Below are 15,226 nucleotides of genomic sequence, written 5' to 3'. Positions count from 1 at the left end.
AGAGCAGATGGAATATGTGCATGTGGATATATAGATCAGTGTGTCTCAAAAACATACCCAAAGTCTCTTGAGCTTATTAAATAGATGTGTGCCTTCATTTATTAATTATGATGAGGCTTCTATTCATCAGTTACCCCCAGATAAGCATCCTGGGACAGTGATTGGGAAGCATAAGCCTTAAACCTACCATTTGAATATCAGGTAAAAATCCAAGGACAGGCTTGATCAATGACTCTTAAGGCATAAACATCAGAAACAACCATAGGGAGAGAGCGTACATTGAAAAGATGAAGCAGAAGATGGACAGAGGCCACACAAAGGCTAGGAACAGCAGTATGGAGGAGAATTGGGAAAGGGTGGGTCAGATCCCTGCCACTAAATCCACCCACACACTCACATCTTGCTTCCTAGCAGAGACAGAGGAAGGAGGCCACCTAGCTCCTAAATAATAATAAGCACAGTAGGTCTGCACCTTCCCTTCCTTTCTTCTTTTCTTCCTTCCTTCACACTTTTTCCTTCCCTTCTTCCTCCTCCTCCTTTTCTTCTGCTACCTAACCTCCTCCTCTTCTTACTCCCCTTTCTTCACCTTCCTCCTAATACAATGAATGGACTACTCTGACGTACCGTAACTTAAGAAGTCCACCTGGTGTGATAAGCAAGAACCCTGAAAACAGGACCCGGATGAAGCTGGTCCATAATCTAACTCTAACCTCTTTGACCCCTCTGAACTCAACTTCTTTGGTTTTATAAAGCTAGTTAGTTAACTGCAAAACCTGTCTCAAAGAGCTAATGTAAAGATTTAGTGAGACAGTGGATGTGAAAACTCTTATTTTTATTGCTATAATTTCTAAAACAGTGTAAAACGAGTCAGATGACAACTAAAAAATTCTCCACTGGTGGACCATTAAAAGTTCTTTAAAAGCTCATTCCCTTTGACCATTTTTGTGACTCATTCTAAATAGTCCTAAGTGTGAAAAAATTCTTAGGGAACAAAAATAGCCATTTAGATCCTGTTTATAATGAAAAATAACATAGAAGTTGGTAATAAGTTATGTAATTTGTGGCACAGCCACTTCACCTCCATGAACAATGTGTTTCAAAGAAAATGTAATAAGGGAAAATATTATTAACAAAATTAAATGAAAAATGCAGGATGCAAGGTTATGTCATTACAACTATTTTAAAATATACTCATTACAAAGGATTGGAAGAAAAGAAAATTGGTTGATGGTGTCTATGTTGAGATGGTAGGACTATGAGATCATTTTTAAAAAGTCATTATTCTTTTTTACATTTTCTAATTTAAAATACTGAACATGAATTGCTTTTATAATTAAAATATACTTAAGGTAAAACAAATACTTCAGAAATAATTTTTTTCTGGCAGCAGTACATGAAAATTTTTATTATGAAATAATAAAAATCTTAATAATATAAAATATTGAGTAATGGTTATTTTCATTAAGTGGAGTAATACAGTGCTGTTAGTTTTTTTTTTTTTTTTTTTTTAGTTCCTTTTCATTTTAATAAAATGAGAATTAGTGAGGTTCACCAATAAATGTAGACATTAAGTACCGAACTGGATCTTTTAAAACATAATGAATTCTAAACACCCAACAGTATTATCAATAAAACTATATTTATCTCAAGAGAACAGAGCAGCCAAACAGTCATGTTTTCATTAGATTGGGTTTGGAAACCTTTATGCCTTATTGGGGTGGCAATTATTATTCATGATGTTCACATTCTAAACTGTTTCAGAGAAACAGCTTTGTTTCCTATTGGGACCTCTGACATTTCTCTAGCCCGGGGTGGGGCAGGTAAAGTTCATTTTGGTAAAGCAACAGAAATTAGCAGAGGAAACTCAATCATTTTTTTCTGGAGTTAGAAATATGTTTACCTTTACATCCCCAAACATTGCTGGTAGATTGTGTGTTTTTGTTCCTAAATCCAGGTGATAGAGAATGTCTTCATCCATAGAATCCAGATAAGGATTCTTAACATGAACAAATCTTTTTCTGGAAGAAAAAAAAAAGAAGCACATATATACAAAGAGAATGTAAAAGAATTTGGCAAGAAAGCACACAAGAAAGGAAGGATCCCAGACTATACCTATGATTGCCACTTGTCCAAATGCTGGACACAGACCTCTTTTTATAATAAAAAGTGGTATAATAATGGTAATAAAAATGGCTAATATTTGCCTTACATTTACTATGTACCAGGCATAGAATTAAGTATTAAAATTGTACAATGGCATGAAGATTGCCTATAATAGATGAATTAATTCATTTAATCCCATAACTGCTCTGTAGGTGAGTGAATTAGTAATTGGATTTACAAATGAAGAAGCCCAGACTTACAGATGATGAGATGTTTGTGGAAGGTGACTCTGCTCCATTCACTCTAGCCCTCTGGGTCTCCTTACTTTCTGGGGCAGGAGAGCTGTGACACAGAAGCTATTGGGCTCTAGGAGTCAGATTGCCTGGGTCCCAGTACCAACTCAACCTTGAACATACTAGTTATGTAACCTTGGGTGAGTTATCTTTGTTCTTTCATTTCCCCATCTGTGAAATGGGTAGTGAAAATTACTGCTTTGTAAGCTTAATGTGAGCCCCAAATTAAATATTTGTAACACAGCTGACAGGCATGAACGTAGCTGTCACTTCTCACCTTGAGAACCTAAAAGGTAACAGCTTTAGTGAGAATGATCAGAAAAAGTGTGGCAAAGAACGCTACGTGTTCATCAAACTCCAATTCTTTTTTCTTCTGGACACATTGTGTTTCCTTTTCAGTAAGATAAGGTCACCAGACTGTTCTGGTCATGGGAATGTGTGTGGACGTGACTTCCCAACTTCCAGGCCTGGCTCTGGAGAAAGTCCTGAGTCTCTCAATGGCCAAGTGAGTGAAATCTCCAAGGCCTCTTTACTTCATCAACCTGTTGTTTTTGCTGTTGTTGTTGTTGTTTTCATTTTATTTATTCATTGGTGCTGGGGATTGAACCCAGGGCCTTGGGCATGCTAGGCAAGGTCCCTACCACTGAGCTACATCCCCATCTGTTACCCCATCAACCTGTTTTGGATTAAGTAAGAAGCTACTGATCTCCAAGCAGCATTAACCTGCCTGATCCATGACAGGTTATTAATTTGGGTCAATGTACTTTGCCCATTAGACAATTTAGGTGAAAAATAAATGTAGCAGGATGATGGGTGGAAGCAGAGATGAACAAGCTCCTGGGGAGAGTGAAAATGGATGGGCAAAGAAAGAATGCCTGGGCTCTGGAGAAACAGGACTGAGAAAGGAATATTTAAGATAAAGCATGAAGAAATAGGAGTGGAAGGGTTGGGGAGATAGCTCAGTTGGTAAACTGCTTGCCTTGTAAGCACAGGGCCCTGGGTTCGATCCCCAGCACCGAAAAAAAAAAAAAAAAAAAGGAGTGAAAAAGTGAAATACCGCGCTTTAATAAACACTTGAAACCATAAGAGATAAAACTATTGCAGTAAGGTAAATGAAACTTAGAAACAAGGTAAGATAAGAAGAACATTTCAATGTAGAGATTTGATTTGTCCAGTAGCATTTTCCCAAAGGACACCAAAAGAGAGTATGAGAGACCATTGGGAAGGCAAGCTTGCCAAAACAGAAGGACCACTGCTGGAGGGCCTGGTGTCCACCAGTCATCCCACTGCCCGGCGTGGCTCAGTGGCTGCTTATTCACTCCCACTACTCCTGGGTGTGAGCCCCAGCCTCAGTCTGACCCACACCATCCTTCCTAGCCATGCTGTGGCTGCCAGTCCTCTGCTCCTTCCCTGTGCCCGAGTACCACATTCCACGTGGGCCAGTAACCTGTGCTCCCACAAGCATCTTTCCACTTCCCTAATGAGGGGACGATCCTCACTGCTGTATCTCTAATCTCTGTACACTTTGCCTCCTTCTCAACTTTCAATGGGGTTTGTGTATGTCTGGGTCTGAGCACATTTAGGTGTGGAATCTATGAATCTTGTAGCCTGTTTCAGCTCCATAGAGCAGTAATTCTTAAAGTTCAGCATGCCTGAAAATCACCTTTCAGAAATCCATTGTCATACATTTGGGATGTACGTGTCATTTCCAACAAGCTCCTCCTTGGCACTTGTGTTCCTGGTCTGCAGGACACACCCTCAATAAGTATCACTGTCATTGAGGACCCCATTGACCATGCTGAGGACATCCCCTCCTTTCCATCCAAGGCCACTCCCCAACACAGAAGTCCTTCCCCATCACACCAATCATTCTTCTCTCGTGTGGTAAAAACCATAGACTGCCAGACAGTAGCTGCTGCTATGCTCTGACTCCAAGAGCCCAATCATATTCATACTTACAAAGCACATTCTCTGGTCTTTAGTTATTTTGGTAATAATTATATACCACTCTAATTATCTATGATAACAAATTACCTACCCCATATCAAGACATCTTTGCCAGGAATCAACTGAGATGTCTTTGGTTTTACCTCCCATTTCTCTCCAAGTACTTTAAAACACCTGAACAAGTCTCACAACTTTACACATCTTCAGTGACTCTTACCTGACTGTACATTAAAATCACCTAGGAGATTTTTAAAAATCACTGCTCACAAGGCTCAAATTAGTTTAGATTATCTGAAGATATTTTTAAATCTTGCCAGATGATGTGACATAGCCAAAGTTAAGACTCGTACTGTAAGTCTTTGTTCCTGAAACATTCCATTCCCTTACCTTCCTTTTTTTTTTTTTAATGGTAGAAACAAACTATTTTTTTGAATTTTTGTCCATTTGCTTTATTTTGGTTTTTTAATTATTTATTTTTAAATTTTTTACAGATTACATTTTGATTCATTGTACACAAATGGGGTACATCATTTTGTTTCCATGGTTGTGCACGATATAGATTCATACCATTTTCACATATCAAAATACTAATCATTCTTCAAGCTCCAACTGAAATATCATTTCTTCCATGAAGGCTTTTCTAAGTATTTTCCCTTCCCAATCAATAGTGTTTTACTCCCTCACTGTACTGCTAAAGTTTTGTTTATTCTAATGCTGTTAGATAGCATTTCACATTGTAATATAATTAATTTTTGTCCCCCAGATTGTAAATTCCTTGATACAAGCAGTCTTATATATCTTTCTTTAATTCCCTAGTCTTAACAAATCATATTTGTGAATTTAAATTTAACAGTTCAGGAAGTGGAACCAAATACTATTAATTCTCTCCTCAAAAAGAAGTAACAGATTCCTAATTAGTTAGCGGGCATTCCTTGTTTGAAAAATGAAGTATTCCATGATAATGCTACACTTTACTGCTTCAGGACGAGCCTCTAATCTCAAAGCAGGACACCTCCTTTCTTCTCTTGTGAGAGGCAAGAGGACGTTTATCCAGTCCCTCCTCATGCTCAGTGTGGTCCAGGAAGCAATAGGAGTGACCTGGCCCAAGGAGCTTGTGCGAAATGCAAAAGTTCAGATTCTACCCTAGACCTACTCAATCAAAATCTGCATTTTAACAGCTCTAGTAATTCATAGGCACATGGAAGCTTGAGAAACTCTGCCATCCACTTTCTCTTCCAAATTCCACTACACTTTCTATTTTACTCCGCCAAAACTATTTTCATGATCTGGAGATTTTCTTTCAGATTCCCAAATGAATCTACAAATCATTACTCGCATTCATCTACCCTAGTGCTTCTAAATTTTAGCTGCATATCAGAATCACCAGGGTTGACTTTAAAGAATACTGACCTCTGAACCCCATCTTTAAAATTTTTGATTCAGTTGGTCAAGGAGACCTGGGCTTCTGTGTTTTAAAAAATCCATGACCTACTCCATGTTTTCTGTCTTCAAGAAGAAATTCTCAAACCTCAAAACAGCTATTAATAATATTCTCTTATATTAATTATAATGCTCTTGTTCATTCACTTATTCTTTTAATTTCTTTGATGATTTTTCCCAATATCTAATTCTAAGGAAAGAACCAAATGAAGGAAACAGAGAGGGGAGGCAGCTCAACAGTAACACAGGCTTATTTGGGACAAACCCATGGAGAGGGGCCCAGTGGAGACTGAGACCCCTCCTCCATTTACAGCCTGGTGTAGATAGAATGAGGAATGAGGGTTTGGGGTTCAGGTCAGGTGGAATCAGAGGACACTAGTTCCAAGATGAAGGATGTGTTTCAAAATGATGTTGCCTATGTCAAGTTCTTCCTAACACTAATGACTCCTCAATCAAAAAATTTAGTAGCAGGTGAGGCAGGGGTGGGGGAGTCCTATGAAAGATATTTTTTTTTGTCCCAATTGCTCATGGAAAAGTACTTCTAATATGATCATTTACTCTATCAGCAACAACAGGAAAGACTTGTTGGCTCTATGATGTCTTTTGTTTACAGGCGAATTTTAGGATTGTTTATTATATTTCAGTGAAAAGTGACATTGAAATTTTGATAGGAATTGTATTGAATCTATAGCTCACTTTGGGTAGTATGGACATTTCAACAATATTAATTCTTCCAAACCACAAACATGGGCTATCTCCCCATGTATTTATGTCTTCTTCAATTTCTTTCTTTGAGATTGTTTTCGATGTACAGATCTTTCACATCCTTGGTTAAATTTATTCCTAAGTAGTTTATTCTTTTTGATAATATCATAAATAGGATCATTTTCTCTATTTGGTTTTCAGAGAGCTTTTTTTTTTTTTTTTTTTTTTTTTTTTTTTTGCGGTGCTGGGGATCAAACCCAGGGCCTTGTGCTTGCAAGGCAAGCACTCTACCGACTGAGCTATCTCCCCAGCCCTCAGAGAGCTTTTTAGTGTATAGAAGCATTGGTGACTTTGTTAGGTAGCTAGTCAGTCATGAACGGGTGATCAGGGAAAGGACAATGGAGGGTAACTGAAAACCACAGGGAGTCTATCTGACAGATAAGCACCTGGAAGATGGAGGTTTGGTATATTAAAACCTTCCCAGCCATAATTGCATCCTCCTGAGGAAAAAAAACTGTTTCAAGATCATGTCACACCCTACCGGGTGACCTAGACAACTTTCAATCACCCTGGTCACTGGAACATCAAGACCCTCACAAGAAAGCTTGCTGAGAGGTACTCAAACAGGTTAAGGTAGCAGAATATGGAGGCAAAACCAGGGGGACTCCATTTCCTTAAAATTTCCAACTCTGAGCGCTACAACGTCCTCTCTCGGAGGTGATCCACGTAGTTTCTGTGCTGTCAGCTAAAAGTCAAGAAGTGGACCTGGGCAAGACTCTGAAAACTTCTCTGGGACCCCCAATAAAACTGGACAGCAAGGAAGTCTTGCTGTTCCTCTCCTGAGAGGAGTCACTCCCCTCTTTATGGTGTCTCCTTTCCCCCTTTCCTAACCCTCCCACTATACTCATGCCTGTGACTCTGAACAACATGCCTAAACCTTGCTGACCTGATCTCAAGAAGCAGGGTTTGAAGAGGGGTCTCCCTGCCGCCTTTACCCTATAATAATGTGTGTACGCTGATTTTGTGACCTACAACTTCACTGATTTGCTTTTCGGTTCTTGGTCTAGGCAATGATTTTTTTAAATAGAACTCCAGAGGAACAGGCAATAAGGTAAAAAATAGACAAATGAAACTATACCAAACTGAAAATCTTCTGCATAGCAAAGGAAACAATTGCCGAAGAGACAATCCAGGTGTTGGGAAGAAATTTGATAACTACATATGTGATAAGGATTTAATATCCAAAATGTATAAGGAACTCAACTCAACATTAATAAAACTAGAAATCTAATTTAAAAATGGACAAATGTTCTAAACAGACATTTCCCAAAGAGATACAAATGGCCAATAGGTACATTAAAAAATTGTCAACACCACTAATCATCAGGGAAATAAATAGTCAAATCACAGCAAGATAGTACTTCACACGTGTTAGAATTCTGACTATCTTCAAAAAGAGAAATGAAAACAAGTGTTGGAAAGGATGTGGAGAAAAGGGAACCCTCACACACTGCTGGTGGGAATGTAAATTAGTATAGTCATTGTGGAAAGCAGTATGGGGGAGGGGCTCCTCATAAAACTAAAAATAGAACTGTCATATGATCCAGCAATCACACTGCTGAGTGTATGTCCAAAGAAAATGAAATTAATATGTCAAAGAGAAATCTGTACTCTCATGTTCATTTCAGCATTGTTTGCAACCACCAAGTTACAGAATCTTCCTAAATGTTCTTCAGTGGATAAAGAAAATCTGGTATATACACACATACCACAAAGACTAGTCAGCCTTTAAGAAGGAGGGAATTCTGTCATTTGTGACAACAGGAACGGAAATGGAAGATAGACCCAGGAAAATGAATACCATATGACCTCTCTTATATGTGGAATCTAAAAACATTGAACTCATAGAAATAGAGAGGAAAATGATGGTTACCAGAGACTGAAAGGTAGGGAGAGGGATGGGAAAAGGAAAGATATTGATCCATGGGAACGAAGTCTCAGATCGGTATAATAAGTTTTAGTGATCTACTGCACTGCATGGTAACCAGAGTTCATAATAATGTATATATTAAAATTGCTTTTAAAATAAACCTTAGACGATGGAAAGACCTCCCATGATCCTGGATAGGTAGAATTAATATAATTAATATTGTCAAGATGGCCATACTACCAAAGCATTATACAAATTGAATGCATTCTTGTTAAAATCCCAATGACATTCTTCATAGAACTAGAAAAACAGTCGTGAAATTCATTTGGGAAAATAAGAGACCTAGAATAACCAAAGCAATCCTTACCAAGAAGAGGGAAGCAGGAGGCATCACAATACCAGACCTTAAACCTTAAAGTATACTACAGAGCAATAGTAACAAAAACAGTATGGTATTGGCACCAAAACAGACATGTAGACCAATGGTACAGAATAGAAGACACAGAGATGAACTCACATAGATACAGTTATAACATACCAGACAAAGGCACCAAAAACATTCACTGGAGAAAAGATAGCCTATTCAACAAATGGTGCTGGAAAAATTGGAAAGCCACATGTAATGAAATGAAATTAAACCCCTATCCCTCACCCTGCATGAAATTCAAATCAAAGTGGATCAAAGACTTAGGCACTAGTGATCTTGCGCCTAATAGAAGAAAAAGTATGCCCAACTTTTCACCATGTTGACCTAGGATCTGACTTCTTTAACAAGACTCCTAAAACACAGAAGTTAAATCAAGAATCAATAAATGGAATGATATAAAACTAAAAAGCCTCTTCTCAGCAAAGGAAACAATCAATAACATAAAGAGAGGGCCTACAGAATGGGAGAAAATCTTTACCACACACACCTCAGATAGAGCACTAATCTCCAGGATATACAAAGAACTCAAAAAACACCAAAAAAAACCCCAAATAACTCAATCAATAAATGGGCTAAGGAACTGACACTTCACAGAAGAAGAAATATGAATGGTCAAAAAATATTTGAAAAAAAGTTCAACATCTGTAGCAGAGAAGTGCAAATCAAAACTACTGTAAGATTTCATCTCACTCCAGCAAGAATGGCAATTATCAAGAATAAAAGCAACAATAAATGTTGGTGAGGATGTAGGAAAAAGTTACACTCATTCATTGCTGGTAGGACTGCAAATTGGTGAAACTGTTATGGAAAGTGGTATGGAGATTCCTCAGAAAACTTGGAATGGAACCACCATTTGATCCAGCTATCCCACTTCTCAGTTTATAACCAAAGTACTAAAAATCAGTGAAATAGTCACATCAATATTTACAGCACCTCAAATCAATTGTTTATAGCAACTCAACTCATAATAGATAAACTGTAGAATCAACCTACGTGTCCTTCAACAAATGAGTGGATAAATAAAATGTGGTATATGTACACAATGGAATATTACTCAGCCCTAAAGAAGAATGAAATTATGGCATTTGCAGGTAAATGGATGGAGCTGGAGAATATCATGATAAGCAAAAGACGCCCATCCCAAAGCACTAAAGGCTGAATGTTTTCTCTTATATGCAGATGCTAATTCACAATAAATGGGGGCTAGGGAAGAACAGAGTTACTTTGGATCAGGTAGAGGGAAGTGAAGGGAGGGGAGGGGGTATGGGGTTAGGAAGAATAGCAGAATGAATCAGACAGTATTACCCTATGTACATATATAGCTATATGGTTGGTTGGATTCTACATCATGTAAAACCAGAAGTATGAGAAATTATACTTCATCTATGTATGATGTATCAAAGTGGATTCTTCTGTCATATATAACTAATTAGAACAAATAAAAGATAGAATTTTAGCATTCTCACTGCGAAAAAGCAATTAGAAGTTGGTAAGGTGATAAATACATTAACTAAGTTGATGAATATGTTAACTAACTTGATTGAGTTTTTCTACAACATACACATAGATCAAAACTTCATGGAACTGGGGTTATGGCTCAGTGGTAGAGCACTTGCCTAGCTTGTGTGAGGCACTGGATTTGATCCTCAGCACCATATAAAAAATAAATAAAATTAAGGCATTGTGTCCATCTGCAACTAAAACAAAAATTTTAAAAAACTTCACACTGACCCTCATCAATGTATACAATTATTATTTGTTAATTAAAAATAAATTTAAAAATATTTGTAAAAGAAAGACTTGTTTGGGATTTCACGTCAAAAGCAACCCAGTATGAATCTGGCTCTTGCACTACTTTAATATATATAATTGTTACCAAGTACACTTGTATAGACTATTTCCTTTTCAATTTTTTTCTTTCTTTACTTCCTTTTCTGTTGTTGTTTTGATGTCATTGTCATGCATGAAATTAGAGAACCATGACAAGCACACAGCACGGTCAGTATTAAATATTGTTCACCAAAGAAAAATGCTAGCTGGGAAAAAATTTTCCTTTTTCTGTTACCTTTGTCTTCACAATTTTTCCTTTTCTCTCTCTTCCCTGGGCAAACGGAGATGGCAGGAGTTGCTGTTTGGGCTGGGTAAGGAGAGCATTTTCTGAAATGCTGACAGGATGGCAAGACATTGCACACAACTCTCAGCAAATCAGGGGGAACTTGCAAAAATTCCTTAAACCTCATGAAGATGAATGCTCTATTATGTTCTGTTAACCTGGGGCAGAAATTGGAGCTAAATTTGCAGGCGGCTTTGGCAGATTTATGTCTACCCTTGAGATGAATAACATCTATGGTATTTTAGAGGTGAATTCTACGTAAAGTCCATCACAAAGCACATGAAATCACTTCATAATGTGCTACCACACAGTTAAATCACCCTTAGGCACCAGGAGGCCCCTTTAATTATTTCTCAGATACAGCCCATGGTCCTGGAATTAAAGGCTGAACTCCACAGTGAATTCTAGGCAGAACTTTGAACTTTTTCACTCCTGAATATTTTCTGTAACTTCTTTCGCCCCACTTTCTCTCTCTCTCTCTCTCTCTCTCTCTCTCTCTCTCTCTCTCTCTCTCTCTCTCTCTCTCTCTCTCTCTCTCCCTCTCCATGTGTATACCTACCATTCTGGTATTCAGAAGGATATGGCTTTTGCACGGGTAAGAAAAACATTACAATGAAAATTTCAAGTAAAAGAGAAGACACAATGACTTAGAATTATCCTCTAATCTTCACATGTAAGCTGGGCCCTGTGCCATGAGCCGGTAATTGCAGCAAGTCAGAAGGCTGAACCAGGATGAACAGCAACCTGCCTCCAAAAATAGAAAGGGCTGGGGATATAGCTCAGTGGTAAAGCACTCCTGGGTTCAATCCCAGTACCATCAATCCCTCAATCATATGTGAGCATACGTGGACACCCCAAGTCTTGGCAACAGGAGGAAGCATCTACTCTTACTGCCACTGTGATGGCAGAGGTTAAAGAATCTGTCCATGGGGTAGAAGTGAGAAGGTTATTACAAAAATTTCATTCGCTTAGCAGTTCTTGCTTCCCCTCCAAAATGCTTCCTTTACGTTTCTTTGTGAGTCTTAGAAACATAACTGCAGTATCCCAAGTCAAAGCTACTGCCTGGTTTCAAGACCCAGATGCTACACTGGAGAGTTTTTGAGAGCAGTGACTGCCTATGACATCATGTACTTATGCTTTTCATGTAGAACCTGCGTTTCTCTATTCATCTAGACCGAAATTTCCCAAGGCAACTTTTGGGGTTCTGTCATTTTCTACCCTCCTCCTAGCATTTCTCACTGTCGCCCCACTTCTTAATGAACCAATTGCTCCCACCTCCCAACCAGGAACCAAGGAATGAAAATGTTATTGGGAGGAACATTTGCATTGTTTTTATTTAGATTTATATTATAAGCTGTATTCCAACTACATACTGCTTAAACTTAAGAAACATATAACTATAGAGGTCATCATCTGAGCATTTAATATAAAATAGAAGAAATGTCCCTCTGCTCAAAATAAGTAAAAAGTAGAAATTACTTACCCATTATATGTATTCCTGTCAGGTCTCATGGATCTATTGGAAGCAGGTAAAATGGAAGCCATGCTTTGTATTATATGGATATCAGGAAAGAATAAGATTTGCTATTAAATTATAGATCTAATCGTAACTGTTCAGCTCCAAGTAAGGATGACATCTTTCCTTAAAACTTATGTTTCTTCTGAAATTGTTGATGGAATTCTTCCCTTAGAATTTTAAACTCTCTTCCAATTCAAAAATACCCTCCCTGACATGGTCTTTTATACTATAGTCCAGTTCTTAGAATATCACTTCCCCAAGAAGATAGGCTCCCTTCGAAGGTGTGGTATCTGGTTAGTTTGTTAACTATTGACCAGAGCACCTTTCCATTACATCTGACCTCGGTCTCAACATGGGTTTGGGTCTGGAGTGGTACATGGAATTGTTTACTTTGAGATAACTGTATATAGATACAAGTCCTTTTTCAGTTTTCCTGAAAACCCTACCAGATTATCTAAAAAATGTGTCCAGTACATGTGAGAACTTTCAGTTCTCAAACATTTCATTTTCCCATCCCCAGCCCACCCCTTGCCAATGTGTTTTCATTCACACTGTCATCACAAGTTGAGGAAAACATCCAAAGTCAGGACCTCAGGATCTCCCTTTATCTGAACTTTGCCCATTCAAGTTCACACAGAAGTTCCGACAACTAAACAAAACTTGTTTCACAGTTCCTCCTCATTTAATTAAATCCTAGGTCGCCTCTAAAATCCACTAAAACATCTCTCTTTCAATCTAGGCAAATAACAAATGGTAGCCTAATATTTTCAGAAAAGTGAGTCTCTGTTGAGAAACCTATGCATTTGCTGCCTCTGCCGATGCTTCTCACTTTTCCTTGGGGTGAGGGAATCCAGAAGGCTGTAGAAGAACTTCGTCCTGATGTTTTTTTCTCTTGGCTCCCATGGCTGTCAGCTAAAGTTCTATGCTGGTAAGAGCTTCAAGAACACTGGTCTCCTGACTTTCAAAAAAATCAAAACCTAAAATGTTTATAAATGCCAACTAGAAGTAGGTATGAGGCCTTTCATAATAGTTTATAAATGCCAACTAGAAGTAGGTATGAGGCCTGGATTTCTCTTGAAGAATGCCCACAGCAGCCAGGAGCCAAATGCTTGTACTTTAACTGGGGTCTCCTGTCATATGTTGCTCCACTTCCTGGTGACAATCCTTCTCAGCAAACTCCTGCAGTTCCAGGGTGGCCTATTTCAGTCCATCTTGGTTAGTCAACAAAATTTTCAGAATGGAAAGGAAAGAGAATAGGGAGGTCTATGTTGAGGAATACGGAATGTAGCCTAAATCTTGCCACAGCCACTACCAAACAGACATTTTTAATTTTGCCCTGGACTTCCAAAAATCCCTAAGGAAACTGATCCTGGACAAGGTAACAACAACTTCAAGACAAAAGAAAGCTGAATGTGTGTCTTGCCTCTGTGGCCTGGACGTGGTTCTTTTTTGTCATTTATGATAATTACTTCAGGATCACCTCTAGCTGGTCTACCTGCTGCTCTTTCCCAACCATCACTGGTAATTTTGAGTCCTGTGCTCACTGACTACCATGGGGACCCGTACACTTTTCTTTGTATTCCCTGCCACATCTCTCCATTTATTTTTAGGGCAATGAGGAGGACCACCAAATTCCAATCTGGCATTTTACCTCTGCCTTTGACAGGTGAAAATGTTAGATAATTAGGTAAGTGTTAAGCAATTAATTACACCAATGAATTAATTAGACTAATTAACACATCTGTTTCCAGTGCAGAGCCTGTCAGCAAATAACCTTGGTCACAGACAATGCCAGGTAATGCCGGCTAAAATGTGTGGAGTGTCCTGGACCTGAAAGTGGTCATCGTTTGAAAGAAGTTCAGAACAGTCTTGCAGAGTCTATGAAAGTAGAGTATTAATGTATTCTCTTTAATTCATTTTTTTTTTTTTTAGAGAGAGAGTCTAAGTTGCTGAGGCTGGCCTCAAATGTGCAGTGCTGCCTCATCCTTTAGCTAGGATTAAAGGTGTGTGCCACTGCACTCATTTCAGTTTCCAATCTTCTAAAGATTCAAGCTTATTCTTGTGGCATTTAGTTTCTTGACAATTTTTTTTAATTGACTCTACTGCAAAAGGCCAGTCACCCCAATGGGAATGGTGAAAGATTTTGTTTTCAGAAAGCATGTACGGTAGAGTGCACAAGGCCAAAGCAGGTCCAGCCTCTGGATATTTTGCAAACAATCAACTCTGCCAGCAGAGGCCCATGACTCCAAACAGCCCTGTGGTCAGAAGGGTTCAGCTCCATGTGACCCATGCTCAGCAGTATCTGGCCTGTGACAAAACACCTCACTTGTCACCACTTTCGTCCACAGTGCTGACATTTCCATATTCTTGCTCCCATGACAATTTTCTTCTGACTTAATTCCACCTCCGACTCCCTGATGTTGGAGTCCTGGTGTGCACCTGGATGGCACTAGGTTTGTCCCCAGGTGGCATGATTTCTGCTGAGTCCATGAGACTTATACACATGGACTTAGTACCAAACCCACCCCCTAAAACAGTGCTCCTACCACTCTGGGGAGGGGCAGAGCTAGGAATTTGGACCTCTCAGAACATTCCTATAAGGGAGTGGGCATCTGCCATGTGCCAGGTACTGTGCTAAACCTGGAGAGAGGATGGTATGGATGGTGTCTGTCTTAAAGGAATTTACACTCTAATAAGGAAGAGAGATGAGCAGTAAAGAATATGGCAGGCACTGTGAACTCCTATAGCC

At 38.7% G+C, this 15,226-nt stretch overlaps 1 protein-coding gene across 3 annotated transcripts in view; it reads right to left on the bottom strand.

The window, feature by feature from the left end:
- The window catches only part of UPP2 (uridine phosphorylase 2), a gene marked incomplete at its 5' end in the record, with an annotated part of 41,547 nt that extends 28,855 nt beyond the window's left edge, over positions 1-12,692 (bottom strand). Inside the window, 2 exons of one of the 3 annotated variants that reach the window (XM_079131825.1) lie at positions 1,901-2,018; positions 12,442-12,692. In XM_079131825.1, coding sequence (XP_078987951.1) covers positions 1,901-2,018; positions 12,442-12,503 — 180 coding nt within the window. The remainder of the gene's footprint in view (positions 1-1,900; positions 2,019-12,441) is intronic. The other 2 variants (XM_079131824.1, XM_079131826.1) reach the window with 2 other exon arrangements.
- Positions 12,693-15,226: the final 2,534 nt, after the last annotated feature.

This window comes from Sciurus vulgaris, assembly GCF_902686455.1.
Source record: "Sciurus vulgaris genome assembly, chromosome: 3".
NCBI classification, from domain to species: domain Eukaryota; kingdom Metazoa; phylum Chordata; class Mammalia; order Rodentia; family Sciuridae; genus Sciurus; species Sciurus vulgaris.
Note: the sequence above shows the minus strand (reverse complement) of the source record. Positions and strands in the feature narration are given on the sequence as shown.